This window comes from Salvelinus fontinalis, chromosome 34 (genome assembly GCF_029448725.1).
Source record: "Salvelinus fontinalis isolate EN_2023a chromosome 34, ASM2944872v1, whole genome shotgun sequence".
NCBI classification, from domain to species: domain Eukaryota; kingdom Metazoa; phylum Chordata; class Actinopteri; order Salmoniformes; family Salmonidae; genus Salvelinus; species Salvelinus fontinalis.
The window spans coordinates 34,141,933-34,160,423 of NC_074698.1; the positions used below are offsets into that span (position 1 = coordinate 34,141,933).

Sequence of the window (18,491 nt, forward strand, 5' to 3'; positions counted from 1 at the left end):
CGACAAGAACCTAACGAAATTAGCATTGAAGATGACGGTCAACATGCCGAAAAGATGAATTTCGACTACACCAGCCAGCATATAGCATGGCAACTTGGTATGAACTTTTAACTCTTATTCACTAAAGTAGTGATACCCTCTCCACCCGCTAAACGTGGGCTAGGAGAGGACGGACAGACTATCCATTCTCCCACGCTCCAGTTCACCACTAGACATCCTTCAGAGGATCAGAGATCCATGCTGGACTAGCCCACCTTCTATCTACGACCAATCTACCGAAGCGCAGCGCAGAGTAAATATTTATTGCATTTTCCTTTTTCAAATAGGCGGTTATTTAGAATGCACAAGATACTGTATTTACGATAGCATAGCTGCCTACGGCGCGTAAGAGACACAACACCTTTTTCGCTCCTCAGTCTTCCCACTATCACTCAAACCCAACCCCCTTTCTTTGTGTAACCAGCCGTCGTATCCGTTCCGTCCTCTAGGGACGTTTTCCTTTATGACATAATTTGCAATCAATGTATGATCCATTCTGTGTAGATGTAATTCTGTGTGATTGTTTAGGTATTTAGTAAATAAATAAACCACATGTATTGCTGATTCAACTTGTTAGCCAGGGTTCGTGAAGATAACCAATAATTTACAACTTTCAGATGAGACTAAATAAAGTGCCGATTAAATATTGACTGCTATTGAGGTAAAAGATTACCAGGTTTAAGAGTTTATCCGGAAGATAACACCTCTATAAACAATATTTCGTGGTGCCCTGACTTTCTAGTTAATTACATTTACCCGATTAGCTTAATCAGCTAATATTAATTACAGAGACATTATTTTATAGAATAGCATGTCATATCACTTAATCCGGCATAGCCAAAGACACAACATTTCTTTATCTCCCCATCGTCTCCCTCTGTTACAGGCTACGAGCCAGTTCGTAACAGGTTTGACGCTACAAACTTGGCACACCTGTATTTGGGAGGTTTCTCCCATTCTTCTCTGCAGATCCTCTGAAGTTCTGTCAGGTTGGATGGGGAGCTTTGCTACACAGCTATTTTCAGATCTCTCCAGAAATGTTCGATGGGGGTTCAAGTCTGGGCTCTGGCTGGGCCACTCAAGGACATTGAGACTTGTCCCGAAGCCAGTACTGCGTTGTCTTGGCTGTGTGCTTAGAGTTGTCGTCCTGTTGGAAGGTGAACCTTGGCCCCAGTCTGAGGTCCTGAGTGCTCTGGAGCAGGATTTCATTAAGGATCTCTTTGTACTTTGCTCCGTTCATCGATGCCTCGATCCTGACTAGTTTCCCTGTCCCTGCCGCTGATAAACAATCCCACAGTATGACGCTGCCACAACCATGCTTCACCGTAGGGATAGTGCCAGGTTTCCTCCAGACGTGACGCTTGGGCCAAAGAGTTCAATATTTGTTACATCAGATCAGAGAATTTTGTTTCTCATGCCTTTTGGCTAACTCCAAGTGGGCTGTAATGTGCATTTTACGGAGGAGTGGCTGCCGTCTGGCCACTACCATAAAAGGCCTGATTGGTGGAGTTCTGCAGAGGTGGTTGTCCTTCTGGAAGGTTCTCCCATCTCCACAGAGTAACTCTGGAGCTCTGTCAGTGTGACCATCGGGTTCTTGGTCACCTCCCTGGCCAAGGCCCTTCTCCCCTGATTGCTCAGTTTGGCTGGGCGGTCAATTCTAGGAAGAGTCTTGGTGGGTCAAAATTTCTTCCATTTAAAAAATGTAGACCACTGTGCTCTTGGGGACCTTTAAATGGTGCAGAAATGCTTTGGTTCCCTTCCCCAGATCTGTGCCTCGACACAATCCTGTCTCAAAGCTCTACGGACAAGTCCTTCAACCTCATGGCTTGGATTTTGCTCTGACATTAACTGTCAACTGTGGGACCTTATATAGACAGGTGTGTGCCTTTCCAACTCATGTCCAATGAATTTAATTTACCACAGGTGGACTACAATCAAGTTGTAGAAACATCCATTGATCACATCATGATCAAAGGAAACAGGATGCACCTGAGCTCAACTTCAAGTCTCATAGTTAAGGATCTGAACATTTGTGTAAATAGGTATATTTATTTTTAATAGAATGTGCAAATATTTCTAAAAACCTGTTTTTGCTTTGTCATGAGGTATTTTGTGTGGATTGATGAGGAATATATTCATTTTAATCCAGTTTAGAATAAGGCTGTAACATAAAAAGTGGAAAAAGTCAAGGGGTCTGAATACTTTCAAATGCACTGTATAGCCACCAGGATCCATATTGACCATACAGTTAAAGTCAGAAGTTTACATACACTTAGGTTGGAGTCATTAAAACTCATTTTTCCACTACTCCACAAAATTCTTGTTAATATAGTGTTGGCAAGTCGGTTAGGACATCTACTTTGTGCATGACAAGTAATTTTTCCAACAATTATATACAGACAGATTATTTTGCTGTGTCACAATTAAAGTGGGTCAAAAGTTTACATACACCAAGTTGACTGTGCCTTTAAACAGCTTGGAAAATTCCAGAAAATTAGGTCATGGCTTTAGAAGCTTCTGACAGGCTAATTGATTTCAGTTGAGTCAATTGGAGGTGTACCTGTGGATGTATTTCAAGGCCTACCTTCACACTCAGTGCCTCTCTGCTTGACATCATGGGAAAATCAAAAGATATCAGCCAAGACCTCAAAGAAATTGTAGACCTCACAAGTCTGGTTCATCCTTGAGAGCAATTTCCAAACGCCTGAAGGTACCATGTTCATCTGTACAAACAATAGTATGCAAGTATAAACACCATGGGACCACGCAGCCTTCATACCGCTCAGGAAGGAGACGCGTTCTGTCTCCTAGAGATTAACGTACTGGTGCGAAAAGTGCAAATCAATCCCAGAACAGCAAAGGACCTTGTGAAGATGCTGGAGGAAACGGGTACAAAAGTATCTATATCCACAGTAAAACAAATCCTATATCCACATAACCTGGAAAGCCACTCAGCAAGGAAGAAACCACTGCTCCAAAACCACCATAAAAAAAGCCAGACTACGGTTTGCAACTGCACATGAAAGAGATCGTACTTTTTGGAGAAATGTCCTCTGGTCTGATGAAACAAAAATAGAACTGTTTGGCCAGAATGACCATTGTTATGTTTGGAGGAGCGAGCAATGAGGCCTACAAACCCGACTCAGTTATACCAGCTCTGTCGGGAGGAATGGGCCAAAATTCACCCAACTTATTGTGGGAAGCTTGTGGAAGGCTACCTGAAACGTTTGACCCAAGTTAAACAATTTAAAGGCAATGCTACCAAATACTAATTGAGTGTATGTAAACTTCTGACCCACTGGGAATGTGATTAAATAAATAAAAGCTGAAAATCACTCTATTGTTATTCTGACATTTCATTAAAATAAAGTGGTGATCCTAACTGACCTAAGACAGGAATTTTTTAACCAGGATTTGGCTAAGGTGTATGCAAACTTCGACTTCAACTGTACCCGAAGAATACACACGTGAAGAGAGGTCATTTTATTCTCTTCACAGCTTTATCTAAAAGCAATGGCGTTCGCTAAATCATCAGCAAAGGAATAAAACAGATTGATTATTTTTGGAATAATGGAAAATCCATAATTTCTTTGACAAGTACCATCCACATATTTTTGGATTGACTGACTTGACTAACAGCAAAACTAACAAGAATTGATACCAATATTATTTTTTTACTTTACCTTTGTAACTAGGGAAGTAGAGCCGCAAGTGCCTTCCTGAGTTTAAGATCTTCTCCTGGAAGAGGTCACTTTTGTTCATTAACAGAATCTGAAAAAGATTATTACAATACAAAAATATAAAATTCTGATAAGACTAGCGCTTCATTTCACAAGCATAAAGAGCTAAAACAATGTCAACATTTGAACAATTTCTGAGGACAAAGATCATAAAATCAATAAAGATGCATGTCAAAAAGTTCTGAAAGTAAACCTTTAATCACTCTCCCATACATTCCTTCTAAAGTGTCACTCCTGACCTATACCAAGTCACATGACACACAATATCTTCCTAGAAGAGAACCAAAAAGACTGACAGTTTTTCAATTCAGGGTCCACAGCTGGTGTCAACCCTGTGAAAAGCACAGTAACAAACAGTGCATTCAGAAAGTATTCAGACCTCTTTCCTTCCCACTGTTACAGCTTTATTCTAAAATGATTTAAAAAAGGTTTTATCCTCCAACTACACACTACCCCATAATCACAAACCAAACAGGTTTAGAAATGTTTACATATTTATAAAAAGAAAAACCAAATATATTAAAGTATTCAGAGCCTTTGCTATGAGACTCAAAATTGATCTCAGGTGCATCCTGTTTCTATTGATCATCCTTGAGATGTTTCTACAACCTGATTGGAGTCCACCTGTGGTAAATTCCATTGATTGGACATGATTTGGAAAGGCACACATCTGTCTTTATAAAAAGGTCGAAAGGTCGAAGACAGAATTGTGTTGAGGTACAGATCTGGGGAAGGGTACCAAAACATTTCTGCAGCATTGAAGGTCCAAGAACAGTGGCCTCCATCATTCTTAAATGGAAGAAGTTAGGAACCACTAAGACTGTTCCTAGAGCTGGCTGCCCGGCCAATCTGAGCAATCAGGCGAGAAGGGTTTATCAGGGAGGGAGGTTACCGAGAACCCGATGGTCATTCTGACAGAGCTCCAGAGTTCCTTTGTGGAGATGGGAGAACCTTCCAGAAGAACAACCATCTCTGCACCACTCCGCAATCAGGCCTTTATGGTAGAGTGGCCAGACGGAAGCCATTCCTCAATGAAAGGCACATGACAGCCCGCTAGGAGGTTTCCCAAAAGGACTATCAGACCAAGATCCTCTGGTCTGATGAAACCAAGATTAAAGTCCTTGGCCTGAATGCCAAGCATCATGTCTGGAGGAAACCTAGCACCATCCCTACGGTGAAGCATGGTTGTGGCAGAATCATGCTGTGAGGATGTTTTCAGTGGCAGGGACTGGGAGACTAGTCAGGATCGAGGGAAAGATGAACAGAGCAAAGTACAGAGATCCTTGATGAAATCCTGAGCAGGTTCTCAGACTGGTGCCAAGGTTCACCTTTCAACAGGACAACGAGCCTAAGCACACAGCCAAGACAACGCAGGGGTGGCTTCAGGACAAGTCTCTGAATGTTCTTGAGTAGCCCAGCCAGAGCCTGGACTTGAACCCGATCGAACATCATGAGACCTGAAAATAGCTGTGCAGCGACACTCCCCATCCAACCTGACAGAGCTTGAGAGGATCTGCAGAGAATACATGTGAGAAACTCCCCAAATACAGGTGTGCAAAGCTTGTAGTCATACACAAGAAGATTGGAGGCTGGGATTACCGCCAAAAGGTACTTAAACAAAGTCCTGAGTAAAGGGTCTGAATACTTATGTAATGTGATTTCAGTTTATTAAAACAGTTTTTGCTTTCTCATTATGGGGTAGTGTGTTGGTTGATGTGGGGGGGGGGGAAACTATAATCAATTTTAGAATAAGGATGTAATGTAACAAAATGTGGAAAAAGTCAAGGGGTCTGAATACTTTCCAAATGCACTGTACATCATTATAGCTTGTAAGAGAGAAAGAGATACCAGTAGCAACCTGAATATGTGGAAGACAAGAGAAATTAGTTGAGGTTGGCCCTACCACTGTGATATATACACATACACCAAAAATAACACTTTACTGAGTTACAGTTCATAAGGAAAATCAGTCAATTGAAATACTTTCATTAGGCCCAAATCTATGGATTTCACATGTGCATCGGTTGGTCACAGATACCATGAAAAAAATGTGGGCGTGGATCAGAAAACCAGTCAGTATCTGGTGTGAGCACCATTTGCCTCATGCAGCACGACACATCTCCTTTACATAGAGTGTATCAGGCTGTTGACTGCAGCTTGTGGAATGTTGTCCCACTCCTCTTCAATGGCTGTGTAAAGTTGCTGGATATTGGCGGGAACTGGAACACGCTGTTGTACACATCAATCCATAGCATCCCAAACATGCTTAATGGGTGACATGTCAGAGTATGCAGGCCATGGAAGAACTGGGACATTTTCAGCTTCTAGGAATTGTGTACATATCCTTGCAACATAGGGCCGCGCATCATCATGCTGAAACATGAGGTGATGGCGGCAGATGAATGGCACGACAATGGGCCTCAGGATCTTGTCATGGTATCTCTGTGCATTCAAATTGCCATCGATAAAATGCAACTGTCTTTGTTGTCTATAGCTTATGCCTGCTCATACCATAACCCCATCGCCACCATAGGGCACTGTTCACAACATTGACATCAGCAAAACGGTCGCCCACACAATGCCATACACGTGGTCTGCGGTTGTGAGGCAGGTTGGACGCACTGCCAAATTCTCTATAACGTTGGAGTCGGCTTATGGTAGAAAAATGAACATTCAATTCTCTGGCAACAGCTCTGGTGGACATTCCTGGAGTCAGCATGCCAATTGCACACTCGATCAAAACTTCTGTGACATCTGTGGCATTGCATTGTGTGACAAAACTGCACATTTTAGAGTGGCCTTTTATTGTCCACAGCACAAGATGCACCTGTATAATGATCATGCTGTTTAATCAGCTTCTTGGATATGCCACACCTGTGGATGGATTATCTTGGCAAAGGAGAAATACTCACTGTAAACAAATTTGTACACAACATTTGAGAGAAAAGGTTTTTGTGCACATGGAACATTTCTGGGATTTTTTATTTCAGTTCATGAAACTTGGCACCAACACTTTACATGTTGCGTTTATATTTTTGTTGAGTGTAATTAACGTCAGAAAACACTCGCGACTGAAAACTGATTATGACTCACACATCCACAGTTCAAACGTCTTTTACAACCTTTTACAGTCTAAACGAGACAAATTAAAACAAGCTCGTTACATGCTTTTTATAAACAGTCCTCCCGGCCTCAGCGCTGATCTGAGAACACCTCAATTATGCCCCTTGTGTGGTAATTGCCTGTATCTGAGGCAATTAGAGGCAGTTGTGCCGCCTGCGGCTGGCTGGGCTGAGGTAGTTAGCAGGAGGCACTCTGGGGACTCCATGGGCTTTAATTACATCCACCGGGCTGTCCTCAGCAGGTCACAGCGTTGTGCTTTTATTTAACCTTTATTTATACAGCTCAGTCAATTAAACACCATGATTCGATGGCGACATGTTTGAACGTTGTGGAAAGTTCAGAAGGAGCTGTGTCATGTGGAACAGAAAGGCCTCTCGGACATGTAGAATAAGGAATCATGTCAGCTCCATATGTGATATGCCTGAACGTGGCCCTGGGCTCTGCCACACCACATAGACAGCCCCAACATCAAGCACGTGACACTGGGAGTACAGGAAGATGTGTCCTCTAAAACCACTGATCCAGGGACATATGTTCTCCCCATAATTGAAATAAGGTGCGAATTGGGTGGTAGGCTAATCTGATGCTAGATCTGTCATTAAGGGCAACTTTTACCTGCAGCTGAATGTGGGTAACTGGAAGTGGCCAGAGGAGAAACCATCACTAAGGTGGACAAAGTCATTTGTAAACTTGATTGAGTGTGTAATGGTTTTACTTAAGTGACAATGTTTGGGAAAGGCAATCAGTTCTGAGGACTGTTATGGCAGAAATGTGTTAAGTAGGTGTTGTCAGACAATCTCCATGAGAAAACTTACCAATGAGGTACTTCTGAAAACTATGTTGGTGCAGATGGAGGTAAAGAGTTCAAGGCTCTCTTGTAGCCGGTTCTAAGAGGGAGAAAGAGAGAACAGAGAGAGAGCAGGGAGAGAGGGATATGAACAGAGCGAGCAAGCACGAGCGAGACAGAGATAAAAGGGGTGGGGGGAGATTAAGAAAATCAATGATACTGGACATAAGATCTAAACAAAGTTTCACTCAATCTGTCAGATACTACTTCAAATATAGATGGTACCATACACAGCTTTAGGCCATTCTACTGGTTTGTTACATTGTTCTGACGTAGAGAAGGTACTGTAGTGTACACAACATCCCCCTCTACTTTTTAATCAAAGCTGAGACTGAACAGCTCTAACTCCCTTACCTTCTGCTAAATGGTATATACACTATCTATTACCATAGAGCGGTCCTCCATCAGGGTCATGTCGTAGTCACTGAGCGCCACAACAAACAGCACGGCCCGGACACAGTCAAAGTAGCTCAGCCACTTCCTCCTCTTGGTCCGCTGGCCGCCCACATCATACATCCTGGAGGTCGGCAGACAGACAACGTCATTCACAACTTAGAGACGAGGTGACAGAACTAATTATCAGGCTACAGCTTCTGCTGTCAATCATTTAATTTCCAAAGACTTGTAAAATATGTACATCACCCTCCACGGGGGGTATTGTAAGGTTGAAAGCACTGAAGCAAAACACCATAAATAGTGTATGAACGATGGACAGACTTCATATAACTGATGTAAAGCTGAAGAAAGATTTGACAGATTGGTACAGTCACTTGGGGAGAGAGTTATTGGCAGCAGAATCCAGATGCAACATGTGGTAAAAAAAACAATATTTATTTAATGTTGTTAACAGAACTTACACTAATTATATCCTGTGTCATCTTGAAATGTGATTAACATCAATGAAGCAAAATAATTTACAGATCCATTCAAATTAATGAAACTAGTCCAGAATGTTGAACATAATTGACTGGAAAAATAAACGTAATAACTTCACACCCGCCCATCACAAATGTTTCCAACTTCCACATTTCATTGATTTGTCATTCTGTCCACACAAGGTGTCAGGCACAAGGGAGAGTTCCAAAATCAATGTGATTCTCCAGTTCCGCCTTGGGACTTCAAACATGTCATATCTCCACATCAGCTCACACTTCCCATCTATACTGAACAAAAATATAAAATGCAACAAATTCAAAGACAACTGAGTTACAGTTAAGGAAGTCAGTCAAATCTAAATAGATGCATTAGGCCCTAAATCGATGGATTTCACATGACTGGGAATTAAGTTATGAATCTGTTGGTCACAGATATATTTAAAGGTAGGGGTGTGGATCAGAAAACCAGTCAGTATCTGGTGTGACCACCATTTGCCTCATGCAGGCGACACATCTCCTTTGCATAGAGTGGATCAGGCTGTTGATTGTGGCCTGTGGAATGTTGTCCCACTCTTCAATGGCTGTGTTTAGTTGACATTGGCGGGAACTGGAAGACGCTGTCGTACACGTCAATCCAAAGCATCCCAAACATGCTCAATGGATGACATGTCTGGTGTGTATGCAGGCCATGGAAGAGCTGGGACATTTCTCATCTTCCAGGAATTGTGTACAGATGCTTGTGACATGGGCCCGTGCATTATCATGCTGAAACATGAGGTGGAGTTAAGGCAAGACAATGGGCCTCAGGATCTCGTCACAGTATCTCTGTACATTCAAATTGCCATCGATAAAATGCAATTGTGTTCGTTATCCGTAGCTTATGTCTGCCCATACCATAAACCCACCACCACCATAGGGCACTATTCACAACGATGACATCAGCAAACCACTCGCCCACATGACACCATACATTTGGTCTGCGGTTGTGAGGCTGGTTGGATGTACTGCCAAATTCTCTAAAATTATGTTGGAGGCAGCTTATGGTAGAGAAATGAACATTGAATTCTGGCAACAGCTCTGGGTGGACATTCCTGCAGTGAGCATGCCAATTGTACCCTTCCTCAAAAGTTGAGACATCTGTGGCATTGAGTTGAGACAAAACAGTACATTTTAAAGTGGCATTTTATTATCCACAACACAAGGTGGACCTGTGTAATGATCATGCTGTTTAATCAGCTTCTTGATATGCCACACCTGTCATGTGGATGGATTATCTTGGCAAAGGAGAAACGCTCACTAACAGGATGTAAACAAATATGTACACAATGAGAAATAAGCTTTTTGTGCATATGGAACATTTGTGATCTATTTTTGTTCAGAGTATATTACACCCAGCACCACCAGCAAACACTGGAGCACAGGCCTACTGTACTCCAGTCTCTAGGGATTAACAACAAGATAGTAGCAGTCTGGTCACTTATTGTATGTGCTGTAACCAACAACTGAGGATTGTCTAAAGCACATACAGTAGGAGTAGAGCATTCTGGGTAAAACATTTAAACTCTAACTGGAAAAGTAGTATTCCATGTTGAATCCCTGTGAAGCTCAGGGTCTTGGTGACGGTGACCAACCTGCATCTGACGGTCACCAGGAGTGTGATTACACTACCCTTGTCAGAGACACTTAAGCCGTGTCTTTGGGGTCACATTTTCTTTTAGAACCGGGCAGAGCAAGGATAGCCTGGTCCCATACGGCATACAACTCTTCCATAGGTGTCATGTCATACAATGAACGAACACACAATACAGAGAGGAGTTAGCTAATTACTGGACTACCAGGCTACAGCAGCAATCCCTGAGATAACGGTCATTGAGGTAGAGTATTTTTGGAACCATTACAAGACTGCTACATGACTGGGTCTCTGATACACATTCATAAAAGTTCTGCTTGTCGTGATGAGAAAAAATAAAGTTGACATTTAAATGTTGCTGAAGTTCTGTTTCACAACCAACTGTATCCACGTCTAATACCTGGTCGTGTCATTGATCACGGTTCTATGTCGAAAGCACAAGAGTGGAGCAGAAGCATGATGGCGTGACATGTTCAGAAGGCTGGAGCAGAAGCATGATGACGTGACATGTTCAGAAGGCTGGAGCAGAAGCATGATGACGTGACATGTTCAGAAGGCTGGAGCAGAAGCATGATGACGTGACATGTTCAGAAGGCTGGAGCAGAAGCATGATGACGTGACATGTTCAGAAGGCTGGAGCAGAAGCATGATGACGTGACATGTTCAGAAGGCTGGAGCAGAAGCATGATGACGTGACATGTTCAGAAGGCTGGAGCAGAAGCATGATGACGTGACATGTTCAGAAGGCTGGAGCAGAAGCATGATGACGTGACATGTTCAGAAGGCTGGAGCAGAAGCATGATGACGTGACATGTTCAGAAGGCTGGAGCAGAAGCATGATGACGTGACATGTTCAGAAGGCTGGAGCAGAAGCATGATGACGTGACATGTTCAGAAGGCTGGAGCAGAAGCATGATGACGTGACATGTTCAGAAGGCTGGAGCACAGTACAAGGAGAATCAGCAAGGAGAGAAGCGGGTGTAGAGGGGATTTAAGTGGCCATTAGGAGGAAACCTCTTGCTATTCCTTCTCTCTCAGAAGCGCAGAGAGAGCGAGCGCATGAGCGAGAGACATCAATCTCTCATAGGTCTGATTCATTCCTCAGTATGCCGCCTCCCTTGCAGCTGTGAGGGGGTGTCTGCTAGCACTCCTCAGGCACCCCTCGCTAAGTCGTGAGAAGGACCAGACAGGGCCACCATGGGACATTAGAGCTCAGAGAGTAGGGCAATCAGCAGGGCCGGTTTATAACCCAACCCCTTCCCACCCTGGAGATCAGCATGCTCCTTTTGTGTACCAAGACACTTTGGGAAAAGTGCAGTCCAACAAATGATTGTGATCATCAGAAGGCAGTAAACTCTACTGTTTACTACATTCCAGTCAGAAGCCCTGGCTCTTGGTTTGCTATAAAGCTGAAGGATAGAGCTGGTGAAATGGAACCACTCAAGTTCATAGATGGAACTTCAGCTGCACAAATCAATCCCCACATTTTTTTGAAATTGTTTTTCAAATGGGCACACATTTTGCAAGTGGAGAATAATATTTCACCCCCGGCTCTACAGTACTCATTACAATGGCAAACTCCATCTTCATTGCCCACGTAGTTTGGCATCCCCTGGCTATTATTCCTATGTGAAACATTTGCCCACATTTATTATTCAATAAGACCAATTGAATAAGACAGCAAAACATTTGACTGAAGTTAGAGGCATTGATATTGCATGGAGATCAAGAAGTCATGCAGATGTAAGGGGATTTGATTTAAACGCATATTTCAAGTGTCCTACGAACTTTGCTCAATATTTCATGATTCCATAGAAACAAAAAACAAAAACCTATTAGCATCATATAAACTGGAATATTACCAATTGAGTACAAAAATGCCTTAATCATTTTCTTAGCTGCCTTTATCCATTTATGCAATTGTGCCCTTTGTCCATGGCATCACATTGTGGGAACAAAGTTATATGGCTGCGGTATGATTCACTAAGTTTCACCCACCCCTCCATGTCACAGCAAGGCAAGGCAAGCCAAAATAGAACAAAGATTAATTCATGGCTCTGAGGAAGGGGTCTGACAAGCCAAATGTCTTAATTCCTGTTTGCCCCTGTAGTACATATTAAAATCATGGTAGACATCTGAGTGATCCTTTTATTTTTCTAGGAATAGTCAATGTCGTGCCCAACGGTCATTTTTGTAGTCACGCTGGGCTGGAGCACGTCTGGGTACGCTTGCAGTTATGAATTCAAGCCTCTGGAAAACAGTACTGCATGTTGGGAAAGTGGTTGCCATCGGTTAGAACTAGAATACATGACGTGATAGTGATTCACCGACAATCTTCCTGCACAGTTCTCCTCTGCTCACTAGGAGACCAAGAAGCCAGAGACACTGTGACAACTTGTCTGAAGCCATTTTCACAATCCCACAGCTGAAACACCAGACTTACACAGAGGCTTCTTATACACACGTGAGGCGAAGAGGGGACATCGTCTTGATACTACAACAGTTTACTAGAATGAGTCAATACAGAATGTTGTACTGGTTTGAGATGAAGCACTATGGACATTCATAATAATGCTCATTTGAATATGGTCATACTCAAGGAAACATAAGATGACATCACCAGAGGAAGTCGGCAAGCAGAATTAGTTTTGAAATATCACCCCGTCGCCTGTAATCATGTAGTGTTGTCAGTATGACACCGACCCGCTCTAAACAGCCATACCACAAACCCATTCACAACACCACCCACCTGCCTACAGAAATCACACTATGACACTGAACTGAGAATGTATGATCACACAGAATATTTTCTCAAGGTATCAATGGGTGTCAATGTCTTATGACATATGACGTCATTCTAACAGAGTCGTTAGTTACACTCTGAAGTAAGACAATGGAGGTGTACATTTTTTATAAAGAACATGTGTAAAATAACATTTAGAAAGCAAGATGAATGTATTGGACAAGATTCATGGGTAGATGAATGGTTTAAACAAGACAATTCTCACACGAAATAGAACCAGTGAAAACCATTACTTACCTGAAAACCATGTGATTGACTGGAAACCGAGTCTCGATGATTCCGGATGTTCGCACTCTCACCCGCAGTACGTCCGCCTCAGTGGGAATGTATCTGGGAGAGATGATCCGACTTATGTTCTCAAAGAAACTGGGAAAAGGCAGATGGAGGAAACGACAGTCAAAAGAAACAAAAAACGCTTTAAGACTGTAAAAGGTTTAACTGAAGAACATGAATCAGGCAATGTTGATTTTTTTTTAAATACCAACAAGGTGAATTACGTTCAAAATGTATTTAAATATTCATACATATTTTATTGATGCATTAATCAGTGCACAACGGAATAAAATCACACACGTTCCAAATGTTTAGAGTCACTTAAAAATGTCCTTGTTTTTTAAAATAAAAGCACATTTGTCCATTAAAATATCAAATTGATCAGAAATACAGTGTAGACATTGTTAATGTTGTAAATGACTATTGTAGCTGGAAACAGCTGATTTTTTATGGAATATCTACATAGGCCCATTATCAGCAACCATCACTCCTGTGTTCCAATGGCACGTTGTGTTAGCTAATCCAAGTTAATCATTTAAAAAAAGGCAAATTGATCATTAGAAAACCCTTTTGCAATTATGTTAGCACAGCTGAAAACTGTTGTTTTGATTAAAGAAGCAATAAAACAGGCCTTTAGACTAGTTGAGTATCTGGAGCGTCAGCATTTGTGGGTTCGATTACAGGCTCAAAATGGCCAGAAACAAAGGACTTTCTTCTGAAACTTAAGCAGTGTTTGGGAGTGGGTGAGATCAGAGGACAGTCCACCAAGTGGCTAGCTAGGTGGGTTCCACCACCAGAGGACCAGCTGTGATCTCACAAACGTCCACACAAAAAGTATTCCGTGAGAGATGCTTTGTGTTGAACGTGTTCATAGAAACCTCTTCCTCCGTAGGATCCACGGGGACCTGAGTCAGAAGATGTCCATAGTGATGCTAAAGAAGGGATCGTCAGAAACATCCAAAACTATGGATGGTGTTAAAACACACCAAGCCTTAGGGAAATGGCCAGTCTCTAGAATTTGCAATTATAAAGCATGTTCCGTGTCAACACACCTCCAAGGCTTTTCTTACTCCGTGTATGCAAATCAGGTTCATGAGCCATCATATCAACGCAAGCTTTTACTGGAACACTTTGAAGGTATAACGGCATAGCTGTGTTACCATAGCCTGACTGTTTCAGCAGAGCTCTTAAAGCAAAGTCCTTTCCATAAGAGAGAAAACTCATTAGAACACGTCAAAACAACAAGTCACTTCTCATGCCACAATAAAAGGTACAGACAAACATTAGAACGGAGGCCAAATGAGCAGTGTTGATCTAAGGGGGAGGAATAACATGACATATTGGAGCTGACCTTTTGATCACACAGCAATTAGCACTTTTCACAAAGCAACACACAAGCTGGCGCAGTAGAGAACGTCACGAAGCTCTGTAAACTGATACCTCCAGGGTGAGACTGAGAGGTTCCCGCCAACCACCTTCCTACCCACGCTGCACTACACCGCCATGAGCCAGGCATTCGTGACATTCCGGTCCAGTCTCATTGTGTCATCCACCAAGGATGCACAGCCATGCAGCACTCCCTACATGGCACTGGTGATGTTGAGTTGTGGCCAACAGGCCCTGGGTTCAAGTAGTATTCATTTCCATTCAAATACATGGAGCGTTTGATTGTACCTGGCCTGGAGTGTGCCGGAATGTGCAGTGGCTATTCCATTGATTCTATTTCCCAAGACAAGTTAAATTGAGCGCAGCTAAAGTATTCAAAAGAAAATAAATACCATTTCAACCCAGGTCTGGCGGCCATGAAGCCCACGTCAAACTGTCCACTGTCCGGCAGGCCATAGTGGCATGTCAGTGGGCCACGGAGGCCCAGACTACAGGGGCGGAAGCTCCAGGCAGGCTCAGCTGCAGTGGGGGGTTGATCCAACCTGGCACCCTCAAACAGGACACCAAGCCTGGGTACAGTCATGACACCCACACCCCTTGCTATCCTCTGCTGGGCTGCTGTCTTGAAGGATCGAGAGTTTGGAAGCAGAGCTTCAAAGTGATGGGGATGGACGGTACAAGCAGAGTTCTTTTCAGCTTGGATTAGCAGTGTTACCAGAAGCCAACAGTTCCAGTTCCTCAGCCTCCTCTAAAACCCAGTGGAACAGTAAAGAACGACAGGTCAGGAGCAGGTCTGAATCAACTGTCATTTCTGTAACAAAAGAAACAGGTCTGTATGAAAAAAAACAGTTGTCTCTTCTACATGTAAGCTGTCAGTTTAGTCAGGATAGTCTCAATCCTTAACGGTTTCCTCTCACTACCTTTCCGGTCACAATAGTCTAGAATGGCTTCCTCTCCTCATCACCTTCCCTTCATGACTACCGATGAGTGAAAGGTTCCCATTATATTGCTTTCACCTGAAATGACCTGCGAGATCAGTGTTCGGCAGAGGAGAGAAGACCAGGGGAAAACATTGAGCCTTTGAGTCCATGTAAAAAGGGGTTCAGTCAATCATCATTTCCTCCCTTCACAATCCAGAGGAAGTCAACGTGTGTAAAGGGTTCTGATCTAAAGTGGTGCACTATAAAGGGAATAGGGTACCATTTCAGATGCAGACAGACTTTATTGACGTGTGGTCTAAGGACAGTGGGATGGGAATGGGAGGAGAGAGGTAGGGAGCTGGGAAGAATGAGGCGATCCTTAATGTCACATCACAACTCCCACTCCCAGCCTGAGGAGGAGACACGAGGAGTTCCGATAATGAAGCTGTCATGGTGGACTGGTCTTTCCTCAGTCTGGGAAGATACTTAACACTTGGACCCTCACACGACAGAACCCGGCACCTGTTGTTTCACTGTTAAGAGCATTCGCTCTTTCGCTTTCACATATACACCGAGTACAAAACATTAGAAACGCCAGTTCTTTTCATGGAATACTGACCAGGTGAATCCAGCTGAAAGCTATGATCCCTTACTGATGTCAATTGTTAAATCAGGTTAAAGGATTTTTAAGCCTGGAGACAATTGTGAAATGGATTGTGCATGTGTGCCATTCAGAGGGTGAATGGGCAAGACAAACGATTAAGGTGCCTTTGAACGGGGTATGTTGGTAGGTGCCATGCGCACCGATTTGAGTGCGTCAAGAACTACAACACTACTGGGTTTTTCACGCACAACAGTTCCCTGTGTTTATCAAGAATGGTCCACCACAGATGGACATCCAGCCAACTTGACAACTGAGGGAAGTATTAAGAACCTTGTAGAGTCCATGCCCCGACAAATTGAGGCTGTGCAAAAGGGGGTGCAACTCGTGTGTGTGTGTGTGTGTGTGTCACAAAAATGTTGTCACTAAAAAAAAAAATGTAAACGGTCTGCTGCAACTAAGTGTTATTATTTATATAACACTACAGTAAGTGTTATTATTTTGATGTAAAAGTATAGGCATTTATGTTTCTAGAACTGTGCCGGAATTGAGAATCAATTCACGTTTACATGGAATATTTGGCTGTTTTGGCTTCCAGAGCCAATTCACCCTTTAAAACAGAACATGTAAGGTCCTTGGACTAAGGAGTAATGTTAGGTTCCTTTAATCCATTATTGGGCTAGGAGAACAGATGGAGGACCAGTAGGAGGCGCTCTTACCTCTGGTCTAAATAAGATCAATGCCCCAGGGCAGTGATCGAGACATTGCACTGAGTAGGGTTACGTCTTTTGAATGGGATATTAAATGGGTGTCCTGACTCTAGGGTGGGTTAACCCCGGTGTCCTGGCTAAATTCACAATCTGGCCTTCATTCTATCGTGACCAACTAATCATCCCGAGCTTCCAATTGGCTCATTCATTCCCTCCCCTGTAACTATTCCCCAGATCATTGCTTTAAATGAGAATGATCAGTCAACCTACCTGGTAAAATAAGGGAACATTTAAAAAAACACTTTATCAAATAAAACTCACGACATCAGTGTGAAACATAACTAAAGAGAGCAGAATGCTACCGCCGTTAACTCAAACCCACATCATCATAATCCACACTTCACTTGAACACCACCCCATTCAGCAGAGGTAATGTCCCTGAAAACAAGGCCTAAAGAGGCACTCAATTGGGATTTGATGACACTTGAAACAAAATGTCGTAAAAACCCGCCACGCTTCACATGAAGCGCCTAATTGTGTCGCTCACCAAGGACGTGGTGCTATGTCCCATCATATCACATGCTTAGAAACACAGCTGATCAACCCCCACAAGAGAGGACATGTGTCTATGACACCAGAACAAAAAAGTAATAACTATTCTGAGCATGACCTCAGTTCAGGGCAGGGGTCTGTTTTAGGAACATGTAAAACGCACACAAACCTCCAACTACAGAGAATGACGCCATGGTGTTTAAGCAGCCATCTACATAAGCAGTCTAATATACAGGAGTATATTCAAAAAGAGGACAAATCGAGAATAAACCGGTGCAGATTAAATTGGAGCTGGGTAACGTCGCAATACATGTGGATCCACCGCCAACCCCTCTGGCTGGCAAACCCATTCATAGCCCTCTTATGACACCTTACCAACAAACCCATACATAGCCCTCTTATGACACCTTACCAACAAACCCATACATAGCCCTCTGATGCCACCTTACCAACAAACCCATACATAGCCCTCTGATGACACCTTACCAACAAACCCATACATAGCCCTCTTATGACACCTTACCAACAAACCCATACATAGCCCTCTGATGCCACCTTACCAACAAACCCATACATAGCCGTCTGATGCCACCTTACCAACAAACCCATACATAGCCGTCTGATGCCACCTTACCAACAAACCCATACATAGCCGTCTGATGCCACCTTACCAACAAACCCATACATAGCCGTCTGATGCCACCTTACCAACAAACCCATACATAGCCGTCTGATGCCACCTTACCAACAAACCCATACATAGCCGTCTGATGCCACCTTACCAACAAACCCATACATAGCCCTCTGATGCCACCTTACCAACAAACCCATACATAGCCGTCTGATGCCACCTTACCAACAAACCCATACATAGCCGTCTGATGCCACCTTACCAACAAACCCATACATAGCCCTCTGATGCCACCTTACCAACAAACCCATACATAGCCCTCTGATGCCACCTTACCAACAAACCCATACATAGCCCTCTG

General features: G+C 43.1%; 1 protein-coding gene across 1 annotated transcript in view; it reads right to left on the bottom strand.

Annotated features, from left to right (window-relative positions):
• The window catches only part of LOC129833753 (guanine nucleotide-binding protein G(o) subunit alpha-like), a 34,324-nt gene that overhangs the window by 3,698 nt on the left and 12,135 nt on the right, over positions 1-18,491 (bottom strand). Inside the window, exons 6-9 of the mRNA XM_055898549.1 lie at positions 13,295-13,423; positions 8,137-8,266; positions 7,718-7,789; positions 3,723-3,810 (exon numbers count right to left, since the gene is read on the bottom strand). Of these exons, the coding sequence (XP_055754524.1) occupies positions 3,723-3,810; positions 7,718-7,789; positions 8,137-8,266; positions 13,295-13,423 (419 nt within the window). The remainder of the gene's footprint in view (positions 1-3,722; positions 3,811-7,717; positions 7,790-8,136; positions 8,267-13,294; positions 13,424-18,491) is intronic.